At 36.0% G+C, this 12982-nt stretch overlaps 1 protein-coding gene across 3 annotated transcripts in view; it reads right to left on the minus strand.

The window, feature by feature from the left end:
- MICU3 (mitochondrial calcium uptake family member 3) overlaps positions 1–12982 on the minus strand; it is a 107652-nt gene that overhangs the window by 25761 nt on the left and 68909 nt on the right. For 2 of the 3 annotated variants that reach the window (XM_042934398.1, XM_042934400.1), the window contains exons 6-8: positions 12900–12982; positions 10243–10314; positions 7078–7116 (exon numbers count right to left, since the gene is read on the minus strand). In XM_042934398.1, the coding sequence (XP_042790332.1) occupies positions 7078–7116; positions 10243–10314; positions 12900–12982 (194 nt within the window). The remainder of the gene's footprint in view (positions 1–7077; positions 7117–10242; positions 10315–12899) is intronic. The other variant, XM_042934399.1, reaches the window with a different exon arrangement.

Genomic DNA, 12982 nt, shown 5'->3' on the forward strand with positions numbered 1-12982 from the left:
CACACGCCCTCCTGGAAAAAACACACACCTAACCCAGTCCTTAAAGAATCTCCACAGACACATTCCAACAAATCTGTACTCAAAATACAAAATTACTAAACACAAAAGAACATAAACCACCGTGAGTGAGACCCAGCAGAAACAACAAACCATAGAACAAAACCTGCAGACTTCAGATATTGAAATTATTAGGTATGGAATACAAAATAAGTTTAGTAAGTTTAAAGAATATAAAGCTGTATTTGAAAGGACTTTCCAGTAAGAACAGACTACTGAAAATGAATTGGCTGATCAGAAAAAAGAACCAAATAAAACCTCTGGACATTAAAGATGGAACCACTGAAACTTAGTATCATATTATACATACCTAAGGAGAAAATTAGTGAACTGGAATATAAGGTGAATAAGTTATACAGAACGCAACATGAAAAGAAAAAAAATATGACAAATTATTAAGGAGTAGTTAAGAGACATAGAAGAGAACATTAGTATCTATAAAAGTTCCAGAAACCAGTAATAGAGAAAATGGGAAAGAGACCATATCCAGAGAGATACTGGCGGTGAATATTCAAGAATTGATGAAAAAATACAATCCCTGTATTTGAGAAGCCCAATACATTTCATGCTAAATAAAGGCAAAAAGGTATACTGTAGTCAAATCGTAGAATACAAAAGGCAAACAGAATTTTAAAAGTAGCTAGAAAGGAAAACAAGATTAACTACAAACTAATAATTAGACTCGGAACTGACCTTTCAATTTCAATAAAAGAAGCCAGGAAACTGGAATGATACCGTAATTTGCTGAGAATAAATGTCAACCTATACAACAGATCTAGTAAGGTTATTTTTCCAAATAAGGGCACAGATATACGTGTGTGTGTGTGTGTGTGTGTGTGTGTGTGTGTGTGTAGATGCTTAAAAGGTATAAACTTCTAGTTATAAGGATAAATAAGTCCTGGGGATGTAAGGTACAACATGGTGACTATAGTTAATAACACTGTACTGTATAATGGAAGTTACTAAGAGAGTAGTTCTCAGTACAAGGAAAACAATTTGTAACAATCTGAAGTGACAGAGGTCAACTAAACTTATTGTGGTAATCACTTTGCAATGTATACATATATCCAATTATGTCATACACATTAAACTGATACAGTGTTATATGTCAATTATATCTCAACAAAATTAGGAAAAAATAAGGGCAAAATAAAAACATTTCCAGGGAGACCCTCACTTGAAGATAATCTTTCTGAGATTAAGACTGTCAGATTTAGGAGGGGATGAGATTAAAAAGGGGATTAATAAATGGCAGATATATAAGTAACTCTAAGCTAACACTGACAGTATATATTTCAGAAGCCTAATTTGAAGGATTTAAAAAAATGACAAAAAACCAAACTTTGTACAAGTTCAAGTGTCCAGGCCAGGAGGGGAATGGGAGATATCAAAGCACTTTAAGACTATTTTTTAGGGAAGAGGTGAAGATATGGCATATCTAAGTCTTCATTACCATAAGTATACTTATGGATATTTATGGAAATATAGTGAATGTCTTCTCAACTAATATAGGAAAATAAAGAGGAAAAATAGTGAAAATAGAGGAAATATAGTGAATGTCTTTTAAACTAATATAGAGGAAAATAAAGAGGAAAAATTAACCTTAGTTAATTCAAAAGAAAGGTAAGAAAGGAGAAGAGTATATGGAATGGCTAAAATAAATCTAAATAAATTAATAATCCCAGTAATGTAAATTGACTGAAATTTTCAAAAGCACAAATTATCACCCCACATAAAAAAGAACCAATAAAATACATAAAATATATGCTTTTAAAAAAGACATATCAGGGGCACCTGGGTGGGTCAGTCAGTTAAGCATCTGACTCTTGACTTGGGCTCAGACAATGACCTTACGGTTTCTGAGTTTGAGGCCCACATTGGGCTCCATGCTTACAGGGCACAGCCTGCATGGGATGCTCTCTCTGTCTCTCTCTTTCTGCCCCTCCCTCCCTCTCTCTCTCTCTCTCAAAAATAAGTAAACTTAAAATAAAAAAGACACATCAAAATGTAAGGAGAGAGACTGAAAAAGATGTACTAGGCTTCCATTAATGACAGCCAACCTTCTCATTAATAACTGAAAAAGCTGGACAAAACACAAAGTAGATACGTCCTCTTACAAGCATTGTAGAGACATTATTTGTCTCCGCTGCTGTGTAGACTGATGGTGCCAAAGCAATGGTGGGGAGACCTGCTTGCTCGCTGCCTTAGTACAAGAGCAGCACTGGCACCAAAGACCAAAGTCATGACATTCTTCGGTTCCATATACTCACATGAAAAAAACTTCACTTAAGAATGTATTTGCTGTGAATGTATCTGCTGCACTTGCATATTAATAGTTATAAAATACAATTTTTTAAATTCACCTGTGAGCACACGTCTCTTTAATATTCACTGGGATGAAACTAGGAGCATAAAACACTTCTGTGTTCTCCAGCACAGCGGTTGTCTTGAGAAAAAGCATGTGTGCAAGGGTTTGTGTTGCAAGGTGAACTGGTCACTTTTTTTAGGCACTGTCATTTTTGCTTGAAAGAACAGTGGGTAGAAAAACTACAGTTAATCAGACCTTGGTATCTGGCAGACATTTTTTTGAACCAAGCACGCCTGTCACTTCAAGGGAAACGAATGATAGCATTTGTTGCCAAAACAATGCGACTGCAGCAGACTGAACGCAGAAGCAGCCACGAGAAACCAGCTGTCTTCTATTAGACCAGACACTACACAGGTTTGCGAAGAATGTGAAATACCACTCTCCTCACTACGTTTTTAAAGTTACTTTAAAAAAATGTTTATGTTTATTATTTTTAAATGGATTAATAAATACTTTTAAACTTCTCGGTGTTAATTTCTAATAGGGCAAGTATGGATACAACCAACATAAACCAAAGCTCTTTCGGGTCCTCTATGATTTTCAACAACGTAAAGGGATCCCGAGAACAAAAATGTTCGAGGAGTGCTGCTTACAGCAACAAAAGGGAGTGAACTAGGACTGGATGCAACAGTGTAGATGACACCAACAATCTGTCGTGTCAAAGAAGCAGAAACAGAAAAACTCCTGTAATATGATCCCATTCATACGAGGCACAAAAATGGGTAAAACTAAACCACGTTGTTGAGGGTGCATTAAGTGGGTGGTAAACCCACACGGCAAAGCAGTGATTTACATAAAAGTCATGATTGTGGTTATCTTACGGAGGAAGGGGAGGGATTGTGACAGGAAAGACCTATGAAGGGGTGTTTGGGGGCACGGCAATGTTTTATTTACTGATCTGTGGGTTATATTTTTATTATTATTATTTATTTTATATTTACATTTTATTTGCCATAAGTTTCTGAACTAAAAAATATATTGTATTTTTTAAATTATTTTTTTAAGTTTGTTTTTATTTATTTTGAGGGAGAGTTAGAGCAAGTGGGGGAGGGGCAGAGAGAGAGGGAGACAGAATCACACGCAGGTTCCTTGCTGTCAGCACAGAGCCCGCTGCGGGGCTTGAACCCACAAACCGTGACATCATGACCTGAGCCGAAATCAGGAGCCAGATGCTTAAATGACTGAGGCATCCCTGACCTAAAAAATATATTTTAAAACTAAGGGAAAGCTTCATCATTACTACAGGAAAAAACAGAAAACAAAACAAAATATGGGGCGCCAGGGTGGCTCAGTCAGTTAAGCGTCTGACTTTGACTCAGGTCATGATCTCACAGTTTGTGAATTCGAACCCTACGTTGGGCTCTGTGCTGACAGCTGAGTCTGGAGCCTGCTTCAGATTCAGATTTTGTTTCTCCCCCTCTCTCTCTCTCTCTCTCTGCCCCTCCCCAGCTTGTGCTCTCTTTCTCTCTCAAAAATACAAATAAATAAGCTCAAAAAAATAGAAAATAATGCAAAATATTAATAAGACTAGAGGTGATATATTTATTTTGACAACCATATTGATTTTTAGGCAAAAAAAGCCACCATTTCTAGAGATCTGGGGATAGTATATAAAGAGACAATTCAATTAACTAAAAAGATGTAAGAAATCTATATTCTTGTGAGAGGCAGTAACAATGCTTCAAAATATATAAAATTTAAAAATAATAGAACTACAAGCAGAAATTAAGTCTATCGCTGTAATGTATAATTTAAAATAATAATTGACAGAGCAAGCTGACAAAAACATTAATAATGATAGAGGTTTAAAACACATATTAACATGTTTGATCTTACATAGAATACAACCCTGCACCCCATATTGGAGAATACAGAGACATTGTTTTAGTCATGTCAAAAACTGTATAAAAACTGGTGCATTTTCTGACTACAATGGAATCAGAGTAATTAAAACAATCTTTAAAAAAGTTTTTAAAAATCAAATAGGGTATTTCAAAGTAAATTATACTTGATTTTGCACTATTTATTCTTTCTCGTTTTTTACATTTATGTTCATTGCTGTGGCCAGATAATCAAGAGCTGAATATATGAGAAACGCGGAAAGAATCACAGATGTTTGCAACAGAAAAGGCAACAAGGTAACCATCTTCTTGGATACAAAGGGGTATGCTCAACCTTATAGGATGGCAAGAAATAATCTGACATAACACGGGCAGAATCTACTGTGAGGGTGATTGAATTTTGTAAGAGGCTCTTACAGAGGCCACAGAATCTCTCTATAGGCAAAGTTAGGAGGGTCCCTGCACCTTTCCTGAAGCAACTTCTTCCTGAGGTAGGATCTCCGGCGGTATTCAGCTCCATGAACTATACTCACACTGTGCACTTTAGCATTCCAGCTGATGTGCAATTTTGGAAACTAGCACATAACTGCCAGTAAATTTATAACATCGTACTAATACATTTGTGCACTACATGCATTAATGATGTTTGATATAAATTTTCAGGCCAACTGACCTTTTTTTCTAATTGTAAACACATTTTCCTTGTTTGCTTGCATTGTTTCGAAAATAATCATACCTTTCTGAGCAAAAACTGCTCTATCAGAGGGGAAAAAAAGTCAGTTTATATAACCAACTAAGACCTAAGGGAGTTAAAAAGTTATGTAATCCATTTAATAAGACTGGATAAAAATGACACCAAGTTACACCACTTTAAAATATGTATTTTATATTATTAGATGGAAAAAATATTTTCAGTTAAAATATGTGATAAAAAAATTTAAAATATTACAATAAGATGAAAATCATATATTTGCTTTCTTATTAAATACACAAGCATAATAAAAATGAAATAGACAATTTAAATCTACTTCTCAATATTATTCAACTAATGTCTGAGTGATTGCAATTTGTATGTGTAGTTTAAACTAGAGCTATGTTAGTATCTATTTCCTTTTGACAAGAGTACTCTGAAAATCATCTATATGAAAATCATTTGAGTTTAAAGGAAAAATATAAAATGCCACAGTTGGAAAAACGGCTCATTCAATGACACATGAGATTAGAAAAATAAGTAATAAAGTCACAAGTATTAACATTTATTAAGTTTCACAGTACATATAATCTGTGAGATTTTCCTCTCTCTTTACCTGTCTGCACCCCCCCCCCCCCCGCTCTCTCACTCGTTCTCTTTAAATAAATAAACTTAAAAAAAAATGGAGGCGCCTAGGTGGCTCAGTTGTTTAAGTGTCTGGTTCTTGGTTTTGGCTCACGTCATGTTCTCACAGTTCATGAGTTCTAGCCCCACATAGGGCTCTGCGCTGACAGTGTGGAGCCTGCTTGGGATTCTCTCTCTCTCGGCCCTTCCCCGCTCTCTCACTCACTCTCTTTCAAAATAAATAAACAAACTTAAAAAAAATAATCTGTGAGATTTTCATTTTATATATTCTTACAAAGCTTTGAAATGATTAACAGAGGAACATTAAAATTTTCAAGAAAATGGAAAACTGTATTTAATGGAAAAAGTAGTGAACTTTGTAGTAAAAATTTAAAACACTTGTAAGGTGTCAAAACAAGTAGTCAGAAGGGTCCCATGGACTTGGGTTGTTCTCCAACCCATTCTAGGTCCATTCCTTGTGACTGAAGCAAGATACCGTGGGTTTATTTTATGTTGAATCATCCTCCAGTGTATGTTCAAAGCTAGAACAGAGTTAATTTTTATAGTTTGGAATTCTGGCTAAGTCTCCGACACAGGAGACCGCACGCCTGCTTTGCACACTGTAACTCTAACACTTTCAGCAGGAGACGGAGTCAGTAACCCTGAACTCAGGGGCTTCTCTCAGGGGGACTTTGTTTACTGAAGGATCCTTCTAAATGACTTAAGGATCCTTGGGGAAACTAAATGAACTGTGCATGTTTACATTCAAAAGGGGCCATGGCCTATATGCTCCGTTGTTAGTAGCTGGGCTAACCAACAAGCTCTGAGTTTCCAGGAGGAAGGAAAGGAGAAGAAAACTGAGCATAAGCATATCTGGAAGATCCGTTGCAGAACTGTCAACTTTTTCAAGAAAAGAAGAGTCTGAAAGTGGTAATCCTCTTCGAGAAATAACATGATATATTAAACATGTCAAGTATCATACCAGACTTTTGTACAGACCACAGGCCGTAGGCAGGCATTCAAGATTTTAGAAAAATTTTACAGAAATACTGATGACCAAGAAAAGTCTATCTATTAATATTCCTCTTTATCAGAACTGAGAAAGACTATTATCAGATGGATAGATCTAGTACTTAAAATACCTGTGTTCTGCAGGAGCATAGCCTGAGAATCTGCTCCATAATTTGTATTTAACTCTTCAAATACTGCTGAAAAATATAAAATTTTGATTATTCTATCAGAGCTTTTGGTAGTTGTTCACTCACCTTTCCCTTATTTTAATCTAAAGTTAGAGATATACACCTGCTTTGTAAATTTTAGTCTTCTTATAAATCTAGGAAGGAAATAAAAAAAATTGGCTTGGCCGCACCTTATTATATTCAATAAATTCCTCAACATTTTCAATAGTAGATATAGCTGGATACAAAGAAATAACATCATCAAGTACAACAGGTGAGGGATATTTACATAAAGAACATTTAAAGTATTGTACATACACTATTAGTAGGAGAATGGTATCCATAAAGTTGAAGACGCTGACATAGAGCACAAAGGGCCAAATGAAGTGTCACATTTCAGAATGAACCCAAGTATAGCAAAAGAAAAAAAGAAAAAGACGACAAAATAATCAATTAGGAAGGGCAAATCATTATGCTACATTCTATATAGAGCACACACACAATACAAGTGGGATAAATGTTAAAGATGAGTAGCAAAGTTTTTCAAATTTCATACAATTAAATATTAAGTGAATCTGTGCTCATTTCAACCATCTTCGTTTTAACTTTCTGACAGAACTATGGCTTTGAGTAAAACACTCCTCTGAAGTACACGGTTTTACTGACATGCTTCAGCAATTCCATATGGATTAGGGGAAAACTCTAGATGTGGCAGCATGGCAGTGGATATGGTATGAGACACCTGCAGTGGAATCGTGTTCTGCTCCTTTTAGCGCCATGACCTGAGGCAAGTCAATGAAGCTCTCTAAGATGGCTTCCTCCTCTGGAAAACAGTATGACACTTACCTGCAGAAATGTAATGAGGACTAAATGGGAGCAACACTTACAATGGACATAGCACAGAGTGTCTCAAGATACGTTGTTTCCCTCTTGACCCCCGCAGCACAGTTTTATTTCATGAGGATTTAGTATATTTCATATACGGTTAAGCGGAGACATGTTTTAGCTCATTTGATCCCCATAACAATCACATGTGGCCATTACTCCTATTATCCCCATGGCACAAATGAAGAAACTGAGGCACACAGAGGCTAAGGACCTGTTCAAGGTCAGGCAGATAATGAATGGCAGAGCTGATACTCAAACTCTGAAAATCTGGCTCCTGAGCCTGTGCTCTACTGTCTCTCTAATGTAATCAATGTATTTTCACTATAAGCTAAATTTCAATTGCTTAAAGATTCAAAAATCTTACCAGTTCAGATTTGCATTATTTAAAATGTGGCATCTATTAACAATAGATTACCATAGAGAGCTGTACTGTCTTAGAGTGCTGTTTATTTAGTTCAGAGGCTGTCTAAAGATTATTTCTGAATTGCTTTAAGAAATAGTTCTGATGGCTAAATTATACAAATAAATTTCAAGAGCACTAATTAAACTCTGTAAGGTAAATACCTATGAAGTATCTGTGGAGATCAATAGCTTTAGTGTTTCCTTATATATAAACAAGCTATACAGTATATTACTTGTAAGTCACTTTTATCTGTTCTTTAAAACAAGTCTCCTCCATGTATTTCCTAGAGGAAGCTTCACTGACCTATATGCATATAAAATTATACAATTTAGGGTATGTTGATATAACTTAAGTTTCAAATTCGGATAGACTTTCCCTAATTAATAAAAGTTAATAAGGTTTTACTATATCACTATTATGAACTATTTTCATTAAACCAGCATTAAATTTACTATTCCTGGGCTGCAATAAAGCTCAGAGCCAAGCTTTGTGCTGACAATGTAGCTTTTCCCAGTGTGGCTTGTCTGCTGTCATTGCTCCCTTTTCTCTCTCCCTTTGTTACTTGACTTACGTATTTTAGTAAATGTTAATGATTAGAACAGCACTGTGTTTTCCTTGCAAGATTCACAAGCCCTTTCTGAAAGCAGTATAGATAAATAAATAAACAAAACTGTTAAATTTTTGAAACTAATGTAAACATTGTGTTTCAACTATACTGAAAAAAAAAAAAGCCAGTTAAATTTCTGTCCATTGAAATATGACCTATTCTGTTCCCGAGGTATAGCAAAAGGTTAATCAACGTAATTCAGCCTCCTAAATGATATTTTATTAACAATTTGCTTATGCAGTTAAATATAGCTAATCTATCAAAATTAAAATAACTTCTTACACTTTCCATATATTATCTACAGAAAATAAAATTTACGAAGGTATTTAGTTCTCTCATGTTATTGCTAATACTCTAAAAAAATGGCATTATAGAGCTAATTCACGTGGGATTTATGAATTATAATTTGAAAATCACGAGACCTGAATTAGAGAACTCGTAATGCCCCTTTTAATACCTGAGTAACATTATAACCAGCTCTTGATTTTGTGTCTTCCATAAGCTTTGTCAGTTAGAATACTGAGGGTGACTCAACAAAAACTGATAATTATATCACAGTCAAATAGCTTATGAAATAATAAGTATTCCATAATCCTGATAATCTGCTTTTATTAATTTAAATATAAACACACAATCTATTGGGATTAAATATGGCACCATCTGCTACAGATAATACATGTTTTTTAAAAAAAACGTGATATATATCCTTATAGCAATGAGAATAATAAAAAATGTTGCAGCTCTGTAGGTAGACCAACTAAGCTGCTGCACAGGGCCACTAATTTAAAATGAAACAATCATCACTTACATCTCAACAAAACTGTGTTTCTGCTATCTAAGGACCAGACGAAGAAATAGGCTATAATGGTTAAAGTACAGATGTGGAGCTGCCCAACCATGGACTCAAATCTTAGCTTGCCATAATTACAGATAATAAGATAACTAATTTAACTGGTGGGCCGACAAGCATCCAGCACAGTCCCTGAGAGTAAGATCTCAGCACCTGTTTGTTATTTGTATTATGTGAGCCTGGGATACTGTCGGGCGGAAATACTTGGGACAAACAGAAAGAAGACTGGTAGGGAAATGGAGGCAAAGGCTGCTTAACTCTACCTTCAGAGTAAGTTGAAAACCTTACTCACCCCAGAAGAATCTCTTATTTCTAAGAACTCAAAAAAATATATTATTTCCTTGGTTTTGCTTCAACATCCATATTGTTACAGTGCCACTAAAGCCACTCACATGTAGAATTAAATCTTTGCAATTCACCTTTAAATTTTTTCATGCATAATGATCTGTATTCATCTATTATATGATATACCCTTCAAATCTCATGGAAAACAACAATATGGATGAAAATGAAAAAATGCATGTGATTATGGACACAGATGTTTAATATCAATATTTAAGATAATATTGATACAGATGCATAGAAATCTGAAGCAGTTTTCCTACGTAAGAACTTTAGGAAGCTTTCCTGCAAGGGATAGCTGTAAAGTTACCAACTGTAGTTCTTGTGTCTCAGCATGAATAAAACGACTCTCAGCTAGAAGGCCCACCTGAAACTACCATAAATTATTCTTACCAGCATTGCACGCTTTTCTTCATCTCCTTTAGTTTCTCTCTTTTCATTTTTTTTCCTGAATATCTCTTGAAGCTGACAAAGAAAGTGATCAAGAATCAAATATCCAGTGAGTTTCCGGGGCCCCACTTACCACCCTGTGCTAGGTATATTCTAAAAACATCTACCGAGAACATTCATACTGCTACAGATATATTTTCTGGTACCAATTTTTTTTTTTTTTCCTGAGAAAAAGAAAACACACCCTTGGCTACTGGCAACCTATGGTTAAGTTAAATGCACAAGATTATAGCTTTACTTTATCTCTAAGACATACAGACAGGGAGTCTGTGACCCACAAATAAAAAAGCCTACTGGGGTATAAAGAAAACTGGAACAGAATTCAGGATTGTAGGTTGGAGCCCATCTTCTGTCACTAACTTCATGATGGTGAACAGGTCACTCATCCCTCACGAGGCCCCAGTTTGCTCACGTGGAATGAGATGGCCTCGGAAGTCCTTTTCAGGTAACCGAATGCTGGCGGGAGCAAGGGCTCTGCCTATAACCCCTTGAGTAAGTTAGTCTAATCATTCACGGAATGTTTTCCACATCCAGAACAAGGAGGTAACTCCTTCCCTTACAGGAATATTTTTTTTCTCCAGCTTTATTGAGGTGTAATCGCCAGGTCTTGTAAGAATGTTGTGCAGAGTAAATATTACACATAGTTACTCAGCACATTGCCTGTCACAGAGTAACTTCTCAAGAGATGTCATTTATTATTATTAATGCTGTTATTTCCTCTTTAAAATTCTATCTTACAAAGGGAAGCCTAATCCTACCTCTATCACAGCTTTCTGGTGAGGTCAGTATTCTTGTCTGTGTAACCTGAACAGCGATCTCAACTCTTCATTTCATAAGGCAATAGTTGAAAGTCAGATGAAATGTATTACCTCCCAACATAGGTAATAACACAAATACAGTACATAATATAAATGATTTTGTGAACAAGTACATTTATCCCCACACTTTTTCTTTGTGAAAAGAGTTTTCAGCAAAGGTTATTAATACTCATTTCATAAATAGGCAGGGTAATCCTAGATTTTAGACTCTAACAACTAAGTTAGCTCAACTCTACCTCCTTCTTTCAGGAATTCTTTGCTGTTGACAAACAGACTAAAACAACAAACAAAAGCCATCACACCTGAGGCAGCAGTACAGCCACCACAAAGGCAAGGAGCACACCATCGCCTTCACAAGAGTAAAGAGCAGAAGCCGTGGTCCTGCATGAACGTTTTTACCTCCCGTCTCCACAGACAGCTTTCCAAAGGACATCTCTATACAGGCGACTTTCAATGGACTGAGTTCCAAAAGTTAATCTTTTAATCAATGGGGTAGAACTTGGGAGTTTCTACAGAAAGCTGACTAAAAATTATTTAGAGTACTAGGCCCATTCTGAAAGTCCTAAAATGGAGTTTTATGCTATCATAACAAAACCATATTAAACTAAATCTGTTGACTTTGGGATGGTAGGAACATATCTCTACCTTTGCACTGAACCTGAAAACTCTTACCCCCCTCCCCCATCATCCTGGAAAACACTGGAATGAGGGGTCTGTTGTGGTTCCAATGGCCTGGTTCAGGGACTGTCCAAGCGAGGGCTGCATGGGTGTTAGAGGAAGCCATGGGACAGATCCCAGCAAGTAGTGGCTTGCTTCTTTTTGAATGGCTACTAATTAGCTTTCGACAAGGATTTTTATCTCTTCTCTTTCCTAGCACAGAAAAGAATGATTTCATAGTTTCTCTTCCATGTTCCAGCCTCTGAGGAAAATACTAAGCTGTTTAAGAGGTTTTTTGAGGGATTTTTAATGGCTGGTTACAAAGGAAAATATAAAACAAAATGGCTATTTATATGCCGTCTTTCTCTTTTCTTTTTACTAGGGGCTAAGGGTATATATATCTTGTTACTGGAAGGATCTCTACTTTGAGGGGGAAAAAACAGACATTTTTGACATAGAAGTAGATGCAGAATCCCTGGGTGAAAAGAAATAGAAGATTCTAGAAGTGGGAGGTGGTAAGATGAGTGGTAAGATGAGTGAGCAGCTGTGATGTTGCCACACCAGCACCAGTCCTGTGTCGGTCGGGTGAGAAAGACTGAAGGTGAATACCTAAGAACAATCTTACTCTCCCCACTTTACATCAGACCTCATTCAAAGACAGGAGAAGGGAATAGGAAAATGGGGACCAGACCGGAACATAAGGCAGTGATAAATGGAAGAGGAAAGCAGAAAGAAAAACCACAGATCCGATCATGAGAAGGAAGGGAAGTTCCTGTGGCAAAAAGCTGTGGTTGGGGGCACTGAGAAGATGGGGTCTGAGAAGAACTGAGCACAGACAACACCCCCAGACTGCTCGTTACCCACCCACTGGGAAATATCAGGCTCATTTCAAATGCTCAGAAAGCGTGTAACAACTATAATCACCTTTATATAATGAATATAATTTATATATTTTTTAATATGAAAATTATTTAAAGTACGTAAGAATATACTTCTTTATTAAATTAAGGTGAAAGCATAATTTTTTCACTCTTCCTTCTACATTATTTCAAATAATGCAAAAACATAAGAATATAAATATTCAATACTTAACTACTGATAAAATGCAGCATATAATATACATACCACCAAAAATTCCTTTTTGTCCACCATCTCATTACCATCGGTGTCAAACATGTTGAAAGCTATTCTAAATCCTGCATGTGGCT

Source organism: Panthera leo, chromosome B1 (genome assembly GCF_018350215.1).
Source record: "Panthera leo isolate Ple1 chromosome B1, P.leo_Ple1_pat1.1, whole genome shotgun sequence".
Classification (NCBI taxonomy): domain Eukaryota; kingdom Metazoa; phylum Chordata; class Mammalia; order Carnivora; family Felidae; genus Panthera; species Panthera leo.